At 36.8% G+C, this 24,514-nt stretch overlaps 1 protein-coding gene across 3 annotated transcripts in view; it reads left to right on the forward strand.

Annotated features, from left to right (window-relative positions):
* The window catches only part of LOC133869903 (ABC transporter C family member 2-like), a 37,228-nt gene that overhangs the window by 2,918 nt on the left and 9,796 nt on the right, over positions 1 to 24,514 (forward strand). For all 3 annotated transcript variants that reach the window (XM_062306995.1, XM_062306997.1, XM_062306996.1), the window contains 18 exons: positions 2,324 to 2,502; positions 2,987 to 3,026; positions 4,015 to 4,171; positions 4,643 to 4,757; positions 4,848 to 4,928; positions 5,595 to 5,619; positions 6,126 to 6,182; positions 7,705 to 7,770; positions 8,977 to 9,051; positions 10,242 to 10,349; positions 16,918 to 17,052; positions 20,259 to 20,365; positions 20,455 to 20,548; positions 21,412 to 21,579; positions 22,701 to 22,841; positions 23,429 to 23,629; positions 23,860 to 23,958; positions 24,066 to 24,218. In XM_062306995.1, coding sequence (XP_062162979.1) covers positions 2,324 to 2,502; positions 2,987 to 3,026; positions 4,015 to 4,171; positions 4,643 to 4,757; positions 4,848 to 4,928; positions 5,595 to 5,619; positions 6,126 to 6,182; positions 7,705 to 7,770; positions 8,977 to 9,051; positions 10,242 to 10,349; positions 16,918 to 17,052; positions 20,259 to 20,365; positions 20,455 to 20,548; positions 21,412 to 21,579; positions 22,701 to 22,841; positions 23,429 to 23,629; positions 23,860 to 23,958; positions 24,066 to 24,218 — 2,001 coding nt within the window. The remainder of the gene's footprint in view (positions 1 to 2,323; positions 2,503 to 2,986; positions 3,027 to 4,014; positions 4,172 to 4,642; positions 4,758 to 4,847; positions 4,929 to 5,594; positions 5,620 to 6,125; positions 6,183 to 7,704; positions 7,771 to 8,976; positions 9,052 to 10,241; positions 10,350 to 16,917; positions 17,053 to 20,258; positions 20,366 to 20,454; positions 20,549 to 21,411; positions 21,580 to 22,700; positions 22,842 to 23,428; positions 23,630 to 23,859; positions 23,959 to 24,065; positions 24,219 to 24,514) is intronic.

Genomic DNA, 24,514 nt, shown 5'->3' on the forward strand with positions numbered 1-24,514 from the left:
AATTATGGCGACGCCTCAATTTCCTCTAGGCGTAGTAAAGGAAAGGCTCGCATGTTGTAGGGTTGTACGCTTTGGTGGGTTGTGGGTATACTATCGGGACTGTGGGTTTTTTCTCGTGTTTGGTTAGGCTCTATTGTGGGTTGTTTTGGGCTTTCTTTCTTGGGTTCTGGGGTTCTTTTTCCGTTTTCTGTCAGTCGTTGCAGGTTAGCTTTTAGTGCTTCTTGTGTATACTTCCTGTGTACTAAGGGGCGCCTTTACGCATTTTTAATAAATCTATTCTTACTATCAAAAAAAAAGAAAAGAACATTTGATGCATTTTAGTTGAACCTTCACATACAAATACCTTTAACTCACAAGACCAGGAAGTTCAAGTCTCCCACTTTCTGGATATAGTCTTAACTGGTTAAGTCTAAAGCCTGGTCAAAGTCTCAGATTTTCACTCTCTCCATTTAGGCATATGGCCTGAATGGAGTCTGAATATTAAGGTTATCAAGTTTCCGTGAAACTTCTTCAATTGTGAACAAGGCCATGCTTCATAATATTAAAGTGGAAATTATATTTTTTTCCTTTTGGAACGCTTATTATCTATTTTTTTTAATAAGTAATGCAATTTTATTAAAAACACAGAGGGGCACAACTCTAGTATACATAAATTATACAAGAGAAAACCCCTTTAAGAAGAAATAGAAGAACAAAAATCCACAAATTTGAAGATGGTACTCTCTTTCTTCGAGCGGCTATATTCTATTCCGGTTCGACATGGAGAGGATGATAGGTTAGTTTGGAGCATTTCCAAAATGGGTTAATTTGAAGTTAAGTCCTTTTATGAAGTGTTAATTAGACAAGATGACCCTTCATTTTCTTAGAAGAGTATCTAGCGTGTAAAGGCTCCAATGAGGGTGGCATTCTTTGTATGGAGAATAGTATTAGGAAAAATTTTGACGGATGATAATTTGCGAAAGAGGAATGTCGTGGTGGTTGAGTGGTGCTGTATTTGTAAGAAGAGTGGGGAGTCCATTGAATATCTGTTACTTCATTGTGAAGTTGCTTGTGATCTATGGAGTTACATTTTTAATTTTTTTGGGGTAGAGTGGGTTATGCCGCGAAGGGTGTTGGAATTGTTGACTAGCTGGGGCGATTCGTTTGGCTGTGGTCCAGCTAAGGAAGTTTGGCGATTAGTTCTGTTGTGTTTAATGTGGTGTTTTTGGCAGGAGCAGAATGCTCGACACTTTGAAGATGTAGAGATATCGATGTTGGAGCTACGGAAGCGTTTGCTGAACACGTTATATATTTGGATAGCGGCACATCATAGCTTGAGTGTTGTTACTTATGCAGATTTTTAAAATTTATGTTCTGTTCTTTCCTTTTAGGGTTCTCTTATATACTTCATGTGTACTAAGGTTGTGCCCCTTTGCGCTTTATAAATGAAATGACATTACTTATATAAAAAAAAAATCCACAAATTCAGAAAAGTTAGAAAAATGTGAGATATTATACACCATTGTCCATGTATAAAGCGATTTGACCATGATATTCTTTAGATCTTCCCTTGAAATCTCTCGATCTTTAAAACACCTTGCATTCCGTTTTGTCCATATGCACCACATTAAGCACAAAGGGGACATCCTCCAAACGTCCAAAACTTCCCAACAGACCTCTCCAACAAGCCAACAACTCTATCACCCTTTTAGGCATGATCCATTCTACTTCGAATAGGAGAAAAATCAAAGTCCATAATTCTCTGGCTACTTCGCAATGGAGAAGAAGATGGTCTATGGATTCCCCGCTCCTTTTACACATACAACACCAGTCTACCATTATGACATTCCTCTTCTTCAGTTTATCCAAAGTCATAATCTTCCCTAGAGCTGCCATCCACCACTCTTATCTATTCGCATTCACTTGTAAGAAAATGTGATGTACTAAAATGATTTTGACTAGATACCTCTTGTATCATTGAAAGGAATGGTTACTTGGTTATCACCTGCTAAGTAGAGGAATAGGAAAAAACAAGGCATTGGGCTTGGACTCTCAAATGTAATCTTGAATTTCAACCCATAATTGAAGTTACTTATTAGAAGATTTCTAGCTATTATATCCGAAATATTTAAGTGAATCTAAATTATCTCAAAACACTTGCCCTATATTTGGATGCATTAGATTTCAGTTTGATTGTTAGTTTAATTAGGGTGCTTTATACATTGAAACTTAGATTGGTTGAAGAAGCCTTGAATATTTCAAGCAAATATGAGGTTTCTTAATTTTTTTTTCCCAGTATTTCTTAGTCAATTTCAAACTATCTAATTTCACCGTTTATTGGCAGACTGTTTCTCTGCTCATTGAGGCTCTTGCTTGGTGCTCTATGCTGGTCTTGATTGGTGTAGAAACTAAAGTCTACATCCGTGAGTTTCGATGGTTTGTCAGATTTGGGGTCATTTATGCTTTAGTTGGGGATGCTACAATGCTCAATCTGGTTCTTTCAGTGAAGGAGTTTTATGATAGGTTTGTGTTGCTTTGGTTACTTGAATTTGATACCTCCTTGGCTAGACATAGTATGGCTTTTTATTTTTCAAACTACCCTCTCTCTCACTCGCGCTTTGTGGCAGAACAGACTAGAAAATGTGTATATATAGGGACTTCTAAGCAATACCTCCTATATCTTTTGAGTTCTTACTCTTATTTCTTGTTGAAACTCAAACATACATTCTTGTTAAAAAAATTATGTATGTAGAGTATAAAATCAAATATTTGACCAGGATAACATGTACATAGTAGTGCAATGATATTCATACCTAGAAGAATGCATATGAAAATGATTGTTGCCTGGATGAAATCATTGGGTTGAAGAAGATCAATATCTCCTTATTTTTTTTTATTCAAAGTATATATAGATGTGTGTGTATTGGAAAATCTGAGTTCAGGGGTATAATTATTGAACATTGGTTGTGGGGCAAGACCAACTGACAGTTGTATGTGTTCTGTGCAGGTCCTTACTATATTTGTACATCAGTGAGGTTGTTGTCCAGGTTGGTGCTCAAGTTGTTTTTTAGCCTTTCCAATATGGTTACCTTTTGCTGTTTCAATCAAAATTTGTAGTTGCATTGCCTTTAAGAGCTTGTTAGTATTTGGACTTGGTCTGGTAATTGGCTTTGCCAGCTTGTTAATCATCCGACTTGAGTAATTACAAATTAGGGCTATGTTTGGTAATCTCTCTTAACACATTATTCTGTTTTCAAAACCAAAAACACGCCTTTCTCAAAACCATTAGCAAATAACTCAAAACACAAATACTTTTAATTTTTTTTTTTTTAAAAGAGTGGTCGTGTGGCCATCCTCAGCACATGAGAGTAGTGGCCGCGTGGCTACTACAACAGGTATGGGGTGACCTCGCGGCCACTTAACCAGATCGGGGTGGCTGTTCAACCACCACTTTCCTCCATTTAGGGTGGTCACATGACCGCATTTTATTTTATTTTATTTATAAGTAAGAAGTCAACTTTTTTACACTTGTTTCTGTTTTCTCAAAATAAACATGTTCAGTATTTGTTACTTTGGAAACACAACCAAACAATTTTCTTAAGTGGGCCCCACGAAAACACACTTCTTACCCACCAAAAAGTCTCCTCCCCATTATGTCACATCAAAACATTTTTTCAAACCAAAAATAAAAAATACTTTTCAAATTCATTATCAAACATACCTTAGATCTAGTCCATGAAGTATGTAGCATATACACACACAAGACAAAAATAATACATGCACACTAGACAAATAACACACACACACACACACACACACACACACACACACACACACACACACACACATTTATATATAGATATGCGTGGAATGCCCAAAGTACAGCCTTAAGACAGGACCTTGGAAAGACCTATACAATAGTCTTCCTTCTGTCCACTTCGTTGAACTTTCACTCTGGCCTTTCCTTTCCTTTGGGATAAAATTCACTTATAAAACTAGATATTAATGATTCTTATTATCATTATTTTCATGTAGGTTTTGTTTGGAATACTTTTACTTGTGTATGTTCCTCATTTGGATCCCTATCCTGGTTATATGCCTATGCGGACTGAATCAGTTGATGCTGCTGCATATGATGAACTTCCTGGTGGAGAGCAAGTATGTCCTGAGAGGCATTCCAACATATTTTCAAGTACGTATATATCAGCTTATATGACCTGAATGCCTATCATTTAGAAAATCTCAAATGTCATTACATGCTGATGGAGATAGAAATCGTTATTCTTAGAATAAGAACATTATAAATCATGTCAGCTGCACTGTGAATGGTCTGCCAATGACATAAAAGCACATATTGAGCCTGTTCAAGGTGATTTTTTATTCTATTTAATAGTAATAATCATGCTAAACGCATTACTATTTTGTTTTCAATGACCTTAAAAATCCTGTTTTAGTTACATTCATACTTAATTTTCTTAAAAAGTAGACATGGGGGAAATTAGATCTTTCCAGCTGTCTTTTACCTACCTTCATTCTCCTTTTGTTGCATGCTAGATGTAGCATGGGGTGATAACAGATAGTTTTCTTGAATTTGATCTGAATTAATCTTTTTATGGTTGAGCTATTTTGTTAACTCATTCTTGGTCAATTGTTTTTCTGTCAGGTATATTCTTTTCATGGATGAATCCCATAATGAAGCTAGGCTATGAAAGACCTATCACAGAGAAAGATGTCTGGAAATTAGATACTTGGGATCGGACTGAAACACTAAATAATAAGTTTGTGATTGTTTTATTCTCAAATTGGTTTTTTTTTTCATGAGTTCTTGCATATGAAGGTTGCATTATAGTTTTTATTTAATTTTGTAGGTTCCAGAGATGTTGGGCTGAGGAATCTCGGAAGCTGAAACCATGGCTTTTAAGAGCCTTAAATAGTAGCCTTGGGGGAAGGTGAATACTAAGATACACAGCTGATGACGATTGTTTTGTTTTATATCTGGTTATATACTTTCTCGTTGTATGCAAGTATATATTACAGATGGTAACTAATAGAGAAATGTATGTGGTATGAACAACACGAATTATTTTTGCTTACTCATTCCTCTCATTTTTTAAAGAATCATAAACCAAAAATGGGAAAAACATGCCTTAGAATAATTAGTTTCATAGTTCGTAAATGCTTCCTCATTGATATAGAAATTATGATGGTGAAGAATATTCAAACATGTTAAGGTGATTTTCCTTTAAAAAAAAGATGCTTTTGGCCATGAAATGATTTCATGAGTTTAGGTTATTAATTTGCATGATGCTGTTGTCGTAATGTTCATAGATAGGCTTACGAACCTTTAATATGATGGATGAAATGCATTGGAGGGTTGACTTGTGATCCTTTTATGGTTTAATTAATATGGTGGAAAAGACTATAAAGAATTGAAAATTTTATATTCTGGGAGTTGGAGTGCTAATATGGAAGAAATCTGGAAGAAATATGCCATGGTCAAAACAACAGTTCTCCTTTTATTTTTTTTGATAAGTAAGAAAATTTCATTAAATATGCTTCTTTTGTCGTTATTATGGATGGTCATCTCATTGATATCCTCTTTTTGTTTCTTCTAGGTTTTGGTGGGGAGGCTTTTGGAAGGTAACAAGCTTATGCTTTTGGAAAAATGCTATTCTTACTCCCATTTTATAAGTTTTAATTAGATCAATATTTTGTCAAGTTTACTGTTGGATTATATTTCCTCCATATGCTTATTATAGTTGCTAAATTTCAAAATTAATCTGGTATCAGTTATTGTATCATCTAAAACTCATTCTTTTAAGAGAATTGTAGAATATATAAAAAAACTATCATTTTGATATTTGGCAAGCATGATGAGCATGTAGTGGTCATCTAATCCGATGGCGGGTTGAAAATACTATTGATCTTATGAGAAGTTATTAAATGGTGTTACATTATTAAAGAGTTACATCTGGTGTAACTTAAATCCAACTCTATACACAAACATAAATACATATATACTGGTTGTAGACCTGTCAAACATTATACGAAGTTTTGCAGCAGTAAGGTAACATGTTTTTGTTTTTGTTATAACTTGTACATTTATATATTTGTTACATTTTTTAAATATATTTATCAACTTGTAGATTGGCAATGATCTTTCCCAGTTTGTGGGGCCGCTCATCTTAAATCAACTCTTACAGGTTAGTTTGTTGGGTTCTCTGTGGCATCAAACTCTAAGATTCCCGCATTGCAATTTACAATTTGGTTTGCTCATCAATTATTATTGGCAATGTCAATCCTGTTTATGAGCTCAAGTTGTAATAGTCATGTTACAATATATATATATATATATATATTTTAATTTGTTTATTTACTTTTTATGGTAATTTGGATCCTAAAATTGACTCTTCTACATTTGGAACGTGCCTTTGCATTAGCCTTTTTGAAATTGTATGGGCCTGAGTGGATTGCAGGTTTCGAGAATGAGAAGAGGAAACTGTTTTTGATGGTTCTTGATGTCAATGTGTTTGGAAGGAAATAACTTAAAAAGTTGTTTTCAGAAAATAAAACACTGAAAATTTGTTTGCGTAATGACATTGAAAAAAATGTTTAAAACAATGAAAACTAAAAAATTGGTTGGCTATAAGTGTTTTTGTGATAATTTTTTTTGTTTTGGTTTCTTCCTTTTTTATTTTTATTTTTACTTCAAACCTTGGAAAAATACTTATTAAAAAAAAAAGGCCTTGGAAAAATATCTGATCATTATGTACTGATAAGGAAATGTGAGAAATTTGAATTCAATCACTTGATTAACATTCCAACATGTAGGATAACCCCTTTTGAATAACTTGGTACCTAAAAAGGGAATGATAAAATTTTATTAAGAACTAAAGATCTCTGTTGAATTTATGCCTATTGTCTATGGTGAGCATAGTTAAAATCTTATTCTGATCAATGAGTTCTAAATTTATGACCCTTTTTGAAAGCTAACATGGCTTGAATTGTTACTAGAAAATTTATGATCTAGGCTGGCATACCAACTCATTGTTGGTTTAAAATTTTTACAGTTTATGAATAAACTATCCGCTTGTCCAGATGTGAGCTTCTCTTTTCACATAAAAACTTTGGATCTTGTTTATGCAAGTTGAACCTATTCCTGTGCTTTGCCCCTGTATTAAGAAGTCAGTAGGAATGAAGGATTGAGCATAGATGGATGACTAACAAGGGCCAAAATGGAAATGCTTTTTGCATTTTCAAAATCCGTTCTTTTTTCTTTTTTTTTTGATAGGTAAGCAAAGAAATATATTAAAAAAGCGTAAGGCGCCCCTAAGCATTCCATTTTCAAAAACCGTTCTCTCACTTGGCAAATGAAAATTCAATATGTGGTTATATTTTTTTCAATTAGAAAAGGATGAAGAATTTCACCACTCCTTACTATGGCAAGGCGGGTATCGCGATTGCTGTTAGTTAAATTAGTTCACTTGTTACTAGTTAAGATGTTCATTAAGTATGTTTTATTTTAAAGATAGTACTTCATGGTTGGATGTATACCCTTCTTTGGAGTTTTGTGACAGTGAGAAACTATTTCCGCACATATTAAATAGGTCAAATGTATTTATGTGACAGCCTTGTTGAATGATCTAGAAACGACTATAATCCTTTGAAACCTTGTTCTATCTCCCCAAGTATATAACTTAAATTTATTTGGTGACTTATCTGCAGTCAATGCAACGGGGGGATCCAGCATGGATTGGGTACATCTATGCCTTCTCAATATTTGTTGGAGTGGTATGACATGAATCCCTCTGTTTTATTTTTGGGGTTATCTATGCATGCAAAGATATTGATTGCCTTCAACTATGATGTATGCTTGTCATAGTATTGCTGCTTATAATCCATATGTGCATGATGCAGATCCCATGCCTTGTGAATTGACTGGATCCACTGTGCTGATTTAGTTTTTTTAGCTTTCTGTTTATCACTCTTGCAGGGACTTGTTAACGAGTGATCACAAACCAAATCAAAAGTTTCTGATCTAGTTTGATAATGGATGAAAATTTTCTGGACCAAAATTCAACTTTTCTTTTTTTGTTCACTGTTTTCAGTTTTTTCTCAAACTTCATTTTAAATAATTTGAATGTTATACATTTGAACATCTAGATGTTGGGGTTATCACATAACTTTGGATTTTGGAGATGCAACTTGTTATACATTTACTGCCTATGAGGTCTCTCTTTATATGTTTCAAAGTGCTAAGTTGCTGATGTATTTCATTTATGCAAAACTTTCTTGGAATTTCCAGTGCCTCTGCAGCAAAGCAAAGTTGCAAATCTGCTTGTCTTAAGCTATTCCTTTATCTCTTCCAGGGATCTCTCTAACTCCATTGACTAGGTTATCCTTACTAATGTGGAATCCATATGTTGGGAGTTTAGGCTTTCAATTTTATTGAGGCTATCTTCTATAGACTTCTGGAGGTTGTAGATTCTTGTAAAAAATTTTGTCCTTGTATCCCAAGGGGGAAACTCAATTGGCTGGGGACCACGCCTCATGGAACATCTATAGGTCACTAGTTCGAAATGAATCTCTCATTCCCCTACCCTTGGGGCTAATTACTTATAAAAATAAAATTTTCATCCGTGTAGTTCTTACTTGAATGATCATGGGCATTGCTTGCAGTTTTCTTCTTGTAAGAATCATAAATTAATGTTGCAGTTCCCTTAGAGAAGTATCTATATGGTGCTTATTTAATGTTCTGTTTTTTATTTTTTATTTTTTTTTTAATGTTACTTTCCTCACGATTGAATTGCTGTTTTGGTAATTATGTCTTGTACTTAACTTATGCCTTTTGATTATGCTTTAGAGTAAGTGGATTTATTTGCTTTTTACTTGTATTGGGCACATCTTCTTTCTGCCTGCACCCTTCTCATTATGTTGAAAGTTTTAAATGAATATTAAGAAGCTCATATAATATCTGACCTGTGTTATTTGCTCCAGGTTTTTGGTGTCTTATTTGAAGCTCAGTATTTTCAGAATGTAATGCGTGTTGGTTACCGGCTGAAATCAACCTTGGTATTTTTCTTTTCATTTTGTTTTTTTTGTTTGTTTGTTTGTTTGTTATTTTTTGTTTTGTTTTTCTCCTTTTCCTGATCCTTATGATATGCTTTTGGTGCTTAGATATTTCTCATTTAGATTTGCCTGTCTTTTGGAATGTGTTACAGGTTGACTTTAATGCCTTAATGCCATGATGTTAAGGGTGCGTTTGGGATTGCGATTTTGTAGAAAAAAAATGCGATTTTAAACCAAATTGCAGAAAATAAACCGTTTGGAAACTGCGTTTTTAAAAAATTGCGATTTGAAAACGCAGAAAAGTGCTAATTCAAATCGCAGGCAATGTGGTACTTTTTTGAAAAAACAGTATTTTAAAAGGCTAACCTGCGATTTTAAAGGCCAAACTGCGATTTTGCCAAATGCTTAACTACGTTTTTAAAAATCACTTTTTTCAAATCGTACATTTTAAAATCGCTATTTTGAAATCACAAACCCAAACGGACCCTAACTACTGTTAGAATATAAGTGATTAAATACATTTCTTCTTATCAGCTTAAGTTTTTAGGATAAGTGGTGATTTAACAACTACTAGTGACAAACATAACTGTATCAAACTGGAGTTTCTTTGCTTTCTTCTAGGCAAGAAAGGGTATTTGGGGAGAGGATGAGGACACAGTTGGGGTTTGGGTTGTGGTAGGGGTTGACGATGTGGCCAAAACGTGAAATTAGTTTATGAGGACTATGGTTTTCCTCTGCTGTTGGGTTTGGCTGACAAAGTGTCAACTTATGTCATGGGCTTGGTGGCATGGAAACCTAGGTGATATGAAGAAACCCTCATGGTTGGATTATTCAATGATAGATCCTATCTGTGAAATGATTAGATTCATTGACTTTGTGTTAGTTTCTGGGGGAAGGATATTCACACTGTGATCTGGATGTCTAGAATTTGGCAATAGAATTTGTTGATTTTGGTTGGGTGTAATTGGTAATTGTGTGTGTTTACTGTGAAGGTCTCACTGATTTATCTTTTCCTATTTGGGTTGGGAGGTCAGTTTTACTGGATTGCTGTGGGATTATTGGAGTCATGATATTTTGATCCTGGTTCTACTTATGCAAGGCAAAGTTGGACTCACATTCTTAAAGAGTTCCATGCCAGCAATGAAGGTGTTGATAGTTCCAGTATATTCACATATGGTTATTACTTTTTGTAGATTGCCGTTGTATTTCGGAAATCTTTAAGGCTAACTCATGAAGCTCGCAAGAAATTTGCATCTGGGAAAATAACCAACTTGATGACAACTGATGCCGAGGCACTTCAGGTTTTGTTTCTCTGTAACAATTAAGATTTGTATTTTAATTACTTCATAACTGATGCTGTAAAAAAAAAAACCAAATTCAGTTTTTTTATATATATATTTATATTTGTTATGTCACTATTTTCTGTAGCCATCGTGCATGTCTACATAAATATATACTTACCCAAAAAAACTACATAAATAAATCTGTCAGTATACATAAATATACATATAAAATAAATATAGGTGTGCAAGTCAACTTCATAAATGTTTTCATATGTCCAAAACGGTGTAGGGAATTACATTGAAAGCAGTCAGATCACCCAATTGTGGCTTTACAGGCTTTGACATGAAACGTGATTTTGGTGTGTCTTGACTTTTTAGTTGCTAATAAGCATATAATACTCTAATTGGTAGGAGTATGGGGTGTTGCAACTTTCCAGAGCTCATTTACCTGCCATTATTCAGAAAATTATAAATGCCCATCACCATTAATAACAGAAAATTCTGTGAATCATATGTATAATTTGATTTGCGATTTACTTTCCTTTTTTTTTTTTTGATAGAAACTGAGGTTAATAGAATATAAATGATCATAATTGGCTTTAGAGCAGCAAATAGTGGAAGACTATAAATTCTTGCAGACAAGACGTTGTGACTGAAAAAAATTAATGGTCCGTTTGGGTGTTGGATTTTTTAAATCAGAATTGAATTCTTATTTGGTATTCGAATTTCGAGGTAAGCTTCTTCAGTTAATGTGCTTGGTAATCAGCTTTGTCTCTGTTTTTACTCCAGAAAATGAGATGTTTTCTATTTATTTTATTTCTTATTAGTCTTGGGGACTGAATGTTATTGGGTTGGAAACTTGGAGGGAGTTTGACGACTTAAAATTAACATGTCAATTAATGCCATAAGGCTTTACAGTCTTATCCCAGGTAAATCATTGGTCTGTAGGAAAAGAGAATTGACCGGAGTTTATTTAGTTTAGAATTTAAAGCCACAAGTGTGTTTATTCTAGACGTTCGCCACGTAAGATGACTACTCAGTGGCAGCAAGTATCTCGGCTTCCGATGGCGCCGGTTCCTCAGACGGACAGGGGGGTGCGGACAGAGAAGACCGGTCTTTCACCGGGTGATGAGAAGGATAGGTGTGCTCCTAGGGTACTCGTGGCTGGGTCGTGCTCCAGGGGCTTGCCGGAAATGTGCTCTGAAACAGAGCACGTGTCCCGGCAACCACTGGCGCCAGTTTTTCAGCCGGACAGGGAGGCGCAGGTAGAGAAGGAGGTTCTGGCAGATGGGAAGGTCGGGATAGTTGAAGAGCAAGTGGCAGGTTTGAGTTCTCCGAATGGGCAGGAATCACGCACTGTAACAGGATCTGAGTGGGCAGAGGAGAGAAAAGAGGAAGATTTTATGGAGGAGACCGAGATGGAGGAACCTGGCTGTGAGGGGGTTAAGTCGGCTGGACTGGTGGCAGAAAATGGAGTTTCGGGTCTTCTCAACCAAGGTATAGGGGAAGATATGAGCCGCGTGGTTGTGGAAAAAAATATAGGAGAGTTGGGGATCAATGGAGTTGTAATCGAAGAACCTGAGGGGGAAAAGGATAGCCGTCCAGACCCGGTGTTCCAGATTGAGCCTAGTCAGAGGCTTGAACTTGAGTCGGGAGGAAGGAAGGGAGTTGGATGGGTTGGGGGGGAGGAATCTGCTCATGCATGTAATTCTAGAGAGCCGGAGGGCTTAAAGGAGATGCCATCTGATGTTATTCAGTCCGGTTTCAATTCTGAAATTGTGATAGGAGGAGGAGGCGAAGATGTGGAAGGTTTTGCCCCGATTTCGGTTACACCTTTGGCAATGGAGATGGACAAGGATTCCAATGTGAATGTGTCTCCTAGATGGGTGTTGGAGAGGGTGAAGGGCTATTACAAATTAGTAGGAGTCTCATGTGACCAAGTTGAAGATAAGTTATTGACATTGTTTGAAGAAATTGAAGCCATGAGGGCCCAATCTTTGGCTGATTCATGGGCCATGGTCACCACAGTCTCAGGGGCGAAAGGCCAAAGGGAGATTAAGCGGCTGGATTGTTCTATTAACTATGATAAGAAAGGGGAGCAGTCTAATAGAAGGAGAGGAAAGGGAAGGGGCGTGACGTGTGTTAATGAAGCCTAAAATATTCTCTTGGAATGTAAGGGGGTTGAATGAGCTGGATAAAAGATTGCGTATTAAAGGGCTCATTAGAGAGTGGAAGGTTGATTTGGTGTGTTTGATGGAGACAAAAATGGAAGTCATCAATAGAGCGGTGGTTCGCAGTTTGTGGGGATGCCAACATGTGGATTGGTGTTATATGGGGGCTAGTGGGGCGTCAGGTGGAATTTTGATTATGTGGGATAGGAGGGTCGTGGAGAAGGTGGAGGAATATGTAGGACGATACCTTAGCTCTTTCTTTTCGTAACGCTGAGGATAATTTTCGTGGGCGTTTGGTGGGGTGTATGGGCCTAATGATGATGGGGAGAGGAGGGTGTTGTGGGATGAGATGGCTAGTCTGATGAGTTGGTGGGATAGGCCGTGGTGTTTTGGGGGAGACTTCAATGTGGTGCGGTTTCCGAGTGAGCGATCGGGAGAAGGGGGTTTTACTATAGCTATGGAAGACTTCTCGGAGTTTATTCATGAGCAGAGCTTGGTTGATGTTCCTATGCATGGAGGGCAATTTACTTGGTCCAATAATCGGGGATGGTCTAAAATTGATAGGTTTTTGCTTTCTCTGGAGTGGGAAGAACATTACCCTGATGTGTCTCAACGACGATTACCTAGACTTTTATCGGACCACTTTCCTTTGCTGTTGGATTGTGGAACACACAGAGAAGAAAAAAGACATTTTAAATTTGAAAACATGTGGCTCAAGTTTGATGGTTTTGTGGAACAAGTGCAACAGTGGTGGGAGTCTTATGATTTCCAAGGCTTGCCAAGTTATGTGTTGGCGAAAAAGTTGAAAGCTTTAAAGCTAGATTTGAAGAAGTGGAATGAAGAGGTTTTTGGTGATGTGGGGAAGAAGAAGAAGGAGTTATCGGAAGGTATTAAAGAGTTGGAGGGTTTAGAGGAGTCTTGGGGGCTTTTGGAGGAGGAGCAGGTACGAAAGTCTGACATGATCATGGAAATGGAAAAAACACTCTTGTTTGAGGAGGTTAATTGGAGGCAAAAATCTCGGGCTTTGTGGCTGAAGGAAGGGGATAATAACACTAAATTTTTTCATAGGGTGGCAAATTCGCATCGGAGGTACAATCATGTGGGAGCTCTAAGGATTAATGGGGCTATGTCTACGGATCCGGTGGAGATTAAGGAGCACATTGTCAATTATTATGATACTTTGTACACCGAGCAGTGTTCGTGGAGGCCTAGGGTGGACGGGATTTCTTTCTCTTCTATTGATGCGGATGAGTGCCTCTGGTTGGAACGTGTATTTGAGGAGCAGGAGGTATGGGAGGTGGTGCGGGAGATGAATGGGGATAAGGCTTCGGGCCCAGATGGTTTCTCTATGGCTTTCTTTCAGAAATGTTGGGCTGTTCTCAAAAAAGATATTATGGAGGTTTTCTCTGAGTTTCATAATAGCTGCCAGTTCGAGAGGAGTTTGAATGCAACTTTCGTCTCCCTTATCCCTAAGAAGGTAGATGCGGAGGAGATTAAGGATTTTAGGCCTATTAGTTTGGTGGGAGGGGTCTACAAAATGATTTCTAAGGTCCTTGCTAACAGGCTCAAATCGGTGTTGGGGAATTTAATTTCAAGCTCTCAGAATGCATTCATTGGTGGTCGGCAAATCCTGGACTCAGTTCTTATTGCCAATGAATGCCTGGATAGCCAGTTGCGGTCGGGGGAGGCGGGGTTATTATGCAAGTTGGATTTGGAGAAAGCTTATGATCATGTGAACTGGGATTTTTTACTCTACATGCTTCAGAGGTGTGGGTTTGGGGAGAGGTGGAGGAAATGGATAAAATTTTGTGTTTCTTCTGTAAAATTTTCTATTTTGGTTAATGGTGCGCCGACAGGTTTTTTTTAGAGTTCAAGGGGGATTAGGCAAGGAGATCCTCTTTCTCCTTTGCTGTTTGTGGTGGTTATGGAAGCGCTAAGTAGGATGTTGAATGAGGCTATGCTCCAAGGTTTGTTGTCTGGTTTCTCAGTGGGCATCAGGGATAATGAAGCTTTAGTGGTGAATCATTTGTTGTTTGCTGATGATACATTAATTTTCTGTGGGGCACAGGCTGAACATGTTCGAAATTTGAGGTGTACCTTCTTATGCTTCGAAGCGGTGTCGGGGTTGAAGATTAATCTTGGCAAATCCGAATTGGTCCCAATTGGTGAGGTGGATGATGTAGAGTCTTTGGCTCATATACTGGGTGTAGAATTGGGTCTTTGCCGATGACTTATTTGGGTCTGCCGCTGGGGTTATTGAGAAGGTACGGAGAAGGCTGGCTAGTTGGAAGAAGATCTATCTTTCCAAGGGTGGCAGGGTGACGTTAATTCATAGTACACTGTCCAGCATTCCTACTTATTTTTTTTATCTTTGTTTCCCATTCCTGTAAGTGTAGCTAAGAAATTGGAGCGGCTTCAAAGGGAGTTTCTTTGGAGTGGTTTGGGGGATGAGACTAAATTTCATTTAGTCAATTGGAATCGGGTTTGTTCTCCAATCAAGGTAGGTGGATTGGGAGTTCGTAATATTATTAAGTTTAATCAAGCATTGTTGGGGAAGTGGTTATGGAGGTTTTCGCAGGAACGAGATGCTTTGTGGAGATTGGTGATTGAAGTGAAATATGGGAGTGTGAGGGGAGGGTGGAGTTCTTTACCGGCGGCGGGGTCTTACGGTGTGAGTGTTTGGAAGTTTATCCGAAGGGGATGGGATAATTTAACCAAGTACTTGCGTTTTGAGGTGGGTGAGGGGTCTCATATTCACTTTTGGCATGATTTATGGTGTGGGAACAGGCCGCTCAAGCTTTGCTATCCAGATTTGTACTCTATTGCTCGTTTTCCGGATTCTTGGGTGGTGGATAATTTGTCTGTGGTAGGAGGTGTGGCTCATTGGAATGTTCCCTTTACGCGCTATGCTCAGGATTGGGAGGTGGAGATGGTGATGTCCTTTTATGAACAATTATACTCTATACGGATTCGGCACGGAGAGGTTGATAGGGTGGTGTGGAATCCTTCTAAGAAGAGGAATTTTGAAGTGAAGACTTTTTATAAAACTTTAGTTGGTCATGAGGCGAATTATTTCCCTTGGAAGGGAATTTGGCGTGTTCAAGCTCTAAAGCGGGTGGCGTTTTTTGTTTGGACAGCAGCTTTAGGAAAGATCTTAACTCATGATAATTTACGTATGCGTGGTATGGTGGTGGTAGAGTGGTGTGTTATGTGTAAGAAGCATGGGGAAACCGTTGATCATATCCTTCTTCATTGTGAAGTGGCGCGGGTTGTTTGGAGTTACTTTTATAGTTTGTTTGGGGTGGAGTGGGTTATGCCTAGTAGTGTTTTGGAATTAATGAGTGGTTGGGGCACCTTGCTGGGTCGTGGTTCCACTATCCGTATTTGGAAACAGGTTCCTTTATGTGTTATGTGGGGTTTGTGGTGTGAGAGAAATTCTAGGTTCTTTGAGGATGTGGAGGTTACAGTTGGGGCTATTTGTAGAAATGTGCTTCAGATGTTATATTTGTGGGTGTCTGCGCATAGCCCGGGTCGTAAGTCGTTTGCTGATTTTTTACTTTCATGTTCATTTATTTCCTCTGACTAGGGGCTCTTTTGTATACTTCCTGTGTACTTGGGTTGCGCCCCTTTGCGCTTTTTTATGAATTATTACTTATAAAAAAAAAGAATTTAAAGCCACAAGTGGGCGGCTAGAAGCTGATTTCCAGCAGAAATTTTCCTTTTTCCATCATCTCATTTGGAGCTTTCTTTTTTATAACATATTTCTTAAACATTTTATACACAGTATTCTTGAATGAAAGAGTGTTAAAGTAATTAATGTAAATTTCATTTCTATGCATTGTTATCTCAAGCTGGCAGTGAAGTAGATCTCATTGACCAACGGCCAACTAAGAAGTAACTATCTTTAAATTTTCTATCTTACCCAACATCTCAATATGAAGAGCACGAAACTCCAGTTACTATGTATGTGGATGCTTTTTATTTTTATATTTATTAGGAGGAGGAGAAAATCTCACGTACACGAAAAGTATACAAGAGAAGCAACCACCCTATTGGGGTCGAAAATCTAAAAAGTTAAAAGTATGTGGATGTGGATGCTTTTTGAGGGGGATTTGTTCTTGGAAATGACCATTTCCTCACCACAATTACCTCAATTTTCTTTTTAATAGTCTTTATATTTTATTAAATAAAGGTGAAGCCTCAAGTTAATGCATTTATCAGTTTGTTCTTAAACTTACAATCTAAATTCAATTTAATTACATTAAAGGAGAAAATGGTACTGTAGTTCGAGATCATATACTTGATGTAACTTTGGAGTACATTTAGGAGTACTATTTTAACTTTTGTTAGTGCTTTTCTCTCTTTGTAAAATAATTTGTTTGATTTGTTAATAATTTGTTGTTTTCCTTGTACAGCAAATATGCCAATCACTTCACACTTTGTGGTCAGCTCCATTTCGTATTGTCATTGCTATGTTTCTTCTTTACCAGCAATTGGGCGTTGCTTCACTTCTTGGTGCAGTACTGCTAGTTCTTTTGTTCCCCCTACAGGTCCAAGAGTTATCCTCACCTTACTTTGCCTTTTATCTTTGAAAGAAAAGTGTCCATATTTATATTGAATGTGGTTTAGCTAATGAGGTTTAGCTCAAATGATTCTTCCTCCCCTTATAAGAATACGGTAGAGGGTGAGGTTGTGCGTTCCTTACCAATCGAAAAATAAGTCATTTCTTTTGCAATTTATATTTGTATTTGGTGTGCCCTTGTCTTTATGTAGTGTCCCGATGCCATACTTGTAATTTGTTTCTGTTTCATCTTCTTCCTTTACACTGATCTCCTGATATTGTAAAGATTTATTTTAAGAGGTCAGCTCGTGAGAAATATATGGGAATTAAAAGCTTCTAATAAAAACAGGTCCCAGAAAAAATATAATTTAATTTTGGTTAACATTTGGTGTAGTAAGATAATAGTGGCTAGAAATTGCCTCCTGTGAATATTTGTTACTTTGGCATAATCACCCATGAGCTAGGGAAATCGAACATGCTGTAAAAAAGTGGAGTAAGTTCGGACTTTGGTACAGTTAGTATAACAGTGTTATATAATAGAAATAGCCACTTACAAGGAATGGAGGACATTTGTCTTGATGTGCACCTTGCTGTTCAAAATTCTATGTAGTCAAGATTTATGTCCTGAAGTTGTGCTAAACTGAAATATTATGTTGTAAAAGGCGAAAAACGAAATGAAAAATTTGAAGTTATTGTTTGTGTCAGAGTTTGACATGGCAATAATTGGAGACAATATGAGATAAAGTTGGTTGAGATGGTTTAATATCCGGCCATGAAGAACAATGACTGACAAAAAGGACTGTTCATGTTACGTGTGGATGCACTAGGGAAAAATGAAACAGTAGCTTGATGGAGTGAAAAACAAAGATGATATAGTGCCGTCCCACTATCTGGAAATGTTGCCCAATTGCAAAAATCTGATTTGTGTAGCTAGCCTAAAAATTGTTAGGGCTAAGTGCTGTGTGCCATGGCATAAAGAAAATAATGGCTTTAAATGGATTAGTACAACTAAAATGGGTTCGTGTAGCTGTGACTTCAAACAGTTGGAATTTGACTATGTTGCCATGCAATGTTGAATTTACTTTTGGGATTTTATGTTTGTATTTTTCACTTCCAATTCATCTCTTGGAACTGTAATTCAGCTTTTGAGAACTAGATAACATAGGATTGGAAATAAGCTAGTCACCAGTTGTGTAAATAATATCTTGTACTACAACTTTTAGTTTGTATATATTGAGACTGTTCTCCAGTTGTCTCAAATGGAAAAATCAGTTTAGAAGTGAAAAACTACATATCATTTGCGAAAACAGTCATTTATCATCAAGAGGGATTGCAAGAAGATGAGCTTACCTGCATGTTCAATCACATGCAGTAATTGATTGGTGCATGGTGAAGCTTTAATTAAGTTGGTGCAGATGCAGAATTCATCCAATAAAAATAATGATGAGCCCATGAATCATCAACAGATTCTTAGGTTAGGTAAATCAGCTTCAAGTTGATTGTTATCAAAAATATATTGTGTTTGATTGACCTGCAGTCTTTATTCTGCAATCGTGAAAATTAAAATTTGTAATTGTGAAAGTGTTAATTAAATGATTAAATTTACATCTTCCTATAAGCTTAAGCTTTTGGGATAAGTGATGATTTAATATGGTATTAGAGGAGTTCAAACTTTGCCTTTGTCAATTCATACCCACTTAATTAAAAATATTCCACATGATGAGCCTCACCTATTAAAAGGGAGTTTGAGCCTACACGTGAGTAGAAGTATTAAAGTGTTAATTAAATGATTAAATTTACATATTTCTATAAGCTTAAACTTTTGGGATAAGTTGTGATTTAACAATAAATTACCAATAACTTTGGTTATTTAGTTTAGCAGAATGAATTGTCCTCATTTACGTCTGTTTGCTGTATAATTCAGCAGCTTAGAAAAATAGTTCAGCACATTCCAAATATTTTACTCCTTTAATGACCACATTTCCCTGGCCAAATTTCAAGCAGCTGGATCATGTACTTCGGTATTACCCATAAGAGACTATTGGGGAAAAGATAGACAACCAAATCTTTCTTTCCACCAAATAAATGAGTCAAAGGTGATCATTTACTCTCCATTTCTTTTGCATATACGACACCAATCTATGAACATGACGTTTTTGTTACAAAGATTATCTACTGTAAAGATTCTTCCCGAGGTTGCTGTCCAATTGAAGAAGATCAACATTTCGGGGCACCTTAGCACCCAATATATTCTTCTAAGGGAATTTCACACCAATAGACCCGCCCAAATCATCACAAAACGGCCAAACCTCAAATGTTTCCGTACCATAATGATAAGAAGTGAACTTTTTTTTTTTTAACACCAAGGGTTTGGCTCAAGTGGTAAGGGCTTTGGTCTTGGTGGCATTTCCATCAGGTTTAAGGTTCGTATCCCCTTGGGTGCAAACAATTCCTTAGAGCTAGTTTGCCGGCAAAGCCAGAATATTACTCGATTTGTGTGGAGGGGGTGCTTTGAACAGGTCCGAAGTTTAACCGACGGGTGGATATACGAAGTGGCTCTGCTTTAGAGGGGTTACTCGTCATCAAAAAATTGTCTTTTTTCTTGGGTTGTCTTCCTCAGTGTTTCTTAAGAATTTTTTTTTTTATTAAAAACAAAAAGATAAGGCCCAAGGAGCATGGGGCGTTACAGTATATAAATAATCTTCTTAAATGTTCGCTGAGAGTTGCTGTCTATGCCGGCAGACCCAGATTACCCTTCCAGTCTGTACAGGTCTTCTGGCAGAATCAATTGTTCTGACATTTGAAGTGTTTTAAACAAAGGAATTTGCATCTTAAAAGTTAGAAAAATAGAACTTTTTATATGGGCTTCAGTAGAAAAATTGAAAAGGAATTGTCTCAAATGTTTGCTTCCTTTTATAACTTCTGTGATATTCTATCATCAAATTTGAAAATCTTTCACTTTAAGGGGCAATAGATCATGTCAATGTTGCTTTTTGGATCTAAAAATCTTGGTGGTAGGTAATCCAAAGTCTATTAATCTGACTGTGTTCTCACTGAATCAAATTTATAGTTATTTGTTTTGCTTGTTGTTTTGATGGTATTATGGCTCTATTTTGTTTCACATGTCCGCATCTGACATTACTTATTTAGTGAAATGGACCATCCATAATCTTTGTAGTTATTTTGTTGGAACAGACGTTTATGATAAGCAGAATGCAGAAATCGTCGAAGGAGGGGTTACAATATACAGATAAAAGAATTGGTCTCATGAATGAAATATTGGCTGCTATGGACACTGTGAAGTATGATTTATTTTTAGTACAGTTTTTGTGACTTTTTGTGTGATATAGGCATTTTAATCATTTTGATTGTCTATGCTGAAATGGTTCAGATGTTATGCATGGGAGAGTAGTTTCCAATCTAAAGTACTAAGTGTTCGGACTGAAGAATTGTCTTGGTTTCGTAAAGCATCTCTACTAGGAGCGGTATGTCGTATGATGTGTTCTATAATTACTGTTTGTTTTAATATAACAAGAATGCAAATTGTATTAGTATGTTCTGCTTTAGTATTATCTTAGATACACTTTATGTATTATAGTTGATTGATTTCTTTTTCTATTTAAGAAGAATAACTACTTGGCCAATTGGTAATTATAGAACTGTAGTCATGTTTTCCTGTTGCATGGACAAGTCCCATGTATTCCTGCCTAGCCCCCCCCCAAAAAGGAAACAAATGGATTACATACATGCTCATGGTCACCTGGATTTCTTCTCCTACAATTTTGACACAGGTCAAGATTTGGGGGAAAAAATGTTTTCATGGGTATTGTCAACAGTACTGTAGCCATGGCTAGATGTCTGTGTCTGAAATTGATATGAAGGGCCTGAAATTTAAGCTTGAAAGCATACTAAATAAATCACCATTTTGTGTTGGCATTGAGACAGGAGTCTTATAAAGCTTTTGTGACCATTTTCCTGAATGGAAAAGAAAAAGAAAATGATAAAAACTGAAGGGTCCTTGTTTCATGACCAGAGCTGTTAATAGTGTGTAGTGCTTAGTTCAGATGATAACTGATCACTACCTATGAACTTTTATTTATTTATTTATTTTTTCAGTTTTGTCATGTCTTTTAACATATATGAATATTTGGTTATGTTTGACGAGGCTGGTCCATCTGTTATAGACCCCTAGTATTTGGGCTTGTGATTGGCAAGTTTTACGTTGACATTAGCTGTTAGTTAGCTTGATAGTATTCTACTTGGGTCTTCTCTATGAAAGATGTTAAAATATTGGGACCATGTCCATGCTATGTTTTTCATTTTACTAACTCTTTCCCTTGTTTTACAGTGGAATGGATTTATACTAAATAGCACGCCAGTTGTGGTTACTGTGATTTCATTTGGAATATTCACTTTGCTTGGGGGGGATCTGACACCTGCGAGAGCATTTACTTCCCTTTCTCTGTTTGCAGTGCTTCGCTTTCCCTTATTCATGCTTCCTAATATAATAACTCAGGTTCTGTCTTCTTCACCTTGGTCCATATCTCACATACTACTCGAATATGTTTGTACGTTGCTTTCATGTGTTGGCAGGATAGATAATGATGGGAGTCATTTGACTGCTTACGCATTTTCTGCTCCTTGTCCCTTAATCTGAGTGGTAATGTATATTGCTTAGGTACATTGAACTGGCAGATCTTTAGGAAGATATTAAGTATAACTGTGTAATACTTTCTTACATTGCATTTTTTAATAATAAATGTTTAAAGAAATGCTTCTACTGATCAGTTATTGGAATATGAAACCCCAAGGGGTTGGCTCAAGTGGTAAGGACCTTGGTCTTTGTGGTAGTCCCATGAGGTCTAAGGTGAATCCCCTTGGGGCCAGCCCGCCGGCGAAGCCGGAGTATTACTCGATTCGTAAGGAGGGGGCGCTTTACCCGATCCGTAGGAGGCGGCCGTGAGATATCTCTTTTGGTTGTCATTTACAATGAAAGGATCTCTCTATCTTTTTAGCTCTATTTAAACAAGGGCATTGTATTCATATCCTACGTACTGCCTTTTAGCCATCTAAACAAGGAAGCTTGTGGGAGAGGCAAGTTTGTCTAACTATTATATGTTTTCACCAGATTCTAATTGTAATTTGGTGGATGGGATTTCAAATATAAGAACTTCATATGACTTGCCCTACCCTACATTTCAATAAAAAATTCTTATATATCATATATTTCGAAGTAACATTTTGCCAATGAGTCCAGCTCAAGTGGCATCTTCTCCTTGTTAGAAAAGGGTGGAGAGTGTGGTTGCAGGTTAAAGGCCCACTGGGAATTTGTATAACTTTCCAATAAAAATATTAGTGCGTTAAATAATTGCATGGAAGTTTCTTCTTCAACAGCTTACTTAAACTGCTCTTGATTTTTATTTTTTGTGCTTCTAGTTAGGCGTTTCTATTGTATACTTCTTGTGTACATGGGTTGTACCTTTGCACTTTTTTAATAAATTTGCGTTTACTAATAAGAAAAACAATTTACGGAAGCTGGTTGTGTTGTTTTTCCTGCTTCTAATGCTTCCTTGGTTTGGCAGGTCATTAATACCAATGTGTTGTTTCCTTGCTTCTAATGCCGACTTAGTTTGGCAGGTGGTTAATGCAAATGTATCCTTAAAGCGTCTTGAGGAGCTACTCTTAGCTGAAGAAAGAATTCTTCTACCAAACCCACCTCTTGATCCAGGACTACCAGCTATCTCAATCAAGAATGGATACTTTTCTTGGGATTCTAAGGTCAATTTTAAATGTAATTGCTTTTATCTGTTATTGTACATGCATACATTCTCACACATAAACACGTCAATATACTACCATGATATGTATGTTTCTAATTTATCCTCAAGGTCTATTTCTCGCTTATGAATCTCAGAGTCTTTTAGTTTTAAGAACCTTTGAAATAATTCATGCAACTATAATGATTGCATTTAAGAAAAACTGGCACTCAGATGTTCAAATTTTTTTTTTTCCCTGAAGCTCCCAGGTTAAAAGAATATTTTGAATCCTTTCAGCAAAATGGTGGGTAGTTATTGGTAGATTGACACTTCAAAATGTTCCTAAGTAGAGAACATTATAACATGAAATAAGTAGGGTAAAAATCATGATTTCTGATAGCACTATGGTACAAAGACGAATCCCCAATAAATCGTTTTTGTGCATTTGTGCTAATACCCTTTGTTTCTTGATAGTTGCTTGCTTGTATGATATCTCTATGTTGTCTTGTACTTTGTGAGAATTTGAGTACTGGAAGCTTTCTAGGGTTGCTTCTTTTTTCTGAAAACTTGCAGCCCTTGAAGTTCTTGTTTTTTATTTTTTCCTTCCAGGCAGAGAGGCCCACTTTGTCAAATATCAATTTGGATATACCTGTTGGTAGCTTAGTTGCAATTGTTGGCAGTACTGGAGAAGGGAAGACATCACTTGTTTCTGCAATGCTTGGAGAGCTTCCTCCAGTCTTAGATACCAGTGTTGTTATGAGAGGCGTGGTTGCTTATGTTCCACAAGTTTCATGGATTTTCAATGCAACTGTAAGTTGCAGAAAGCTTATATTTTGTACCAATGTGTATTTTCTAATATAAATATATGAAATTGCAAAACTTAATGTCAACCTTACAAACCTTTCTATTGATAATTCTGTTTGTTGCTTAAACTAAAAGGCTTAGGGCAGCTTTGATGGATAAGATTGGCTCAAGTGGTCATTTCTTGTTATTGTTTGAATTTGGTGATTTTCATAGTTTTTTTCTTCTTAACTTCACAGGTGCGTGATAACATTTTATTTGGATCTGCTTTTCAATCAGCAAGATACCAGAAGGCAATTGATGTGACTGCATTACGGCATGACCTTGACCTACTCCCTGTAAGTGTTTCACAATGTCTTATAATGGAAGTGAATTTTAAGGATGTTTCTCATACAGTCGCATATTATTTAACTGTTGTAACCTGTCTTACCTGCTTAATGAATAGGGAGGTGATCTTACTGAGATTGGTGAGAGAGGGGTCAATATTAGTGGTGGGCAAAAACAAAGAGTGTCTATGGCTAGAGCTGTGTACTCTAATTCTGACGTATACATTTTTGATGATCCCTTAAGCGCTCTGGATGCTCATGTGGCTCGACAGGTAACTGTTCATCAATGGATACACACACACACACACACACACACACACACACACACACACACACACACACACACACACGTGTGTGTATGTACGTATGCGTGTATTTATGTATGTGTATATGTAAACTCACACGCACACATATATGTGTTTGTAATATTATGACTTTGGTACTAATTGGATGAACATATATTTGTTATGTATTTTCTGTTCTTTTTTTTTTTTTGATACATTTTTTTTTGTTCATCTCTGACTATGTTGTGTGTATCTTGTAATTTCTTTTTCGTTTCCTTTTATTT

This window comes from Alnus glutinosa, chromosome 5 (assembly GCF_958979055.1).
Source record: "Alnus glutinosa chromosome 5, dhAlnGlut1.1, whole genome shotgun sequence".
Classification (NCBI taxonomy): domain Eukaryota; kingdom Viridiplantae; phylum Streptophyta; class Magnoliopsida; order Fagales; family Betulaceae; genus Alnus; species Alnus glutinosa.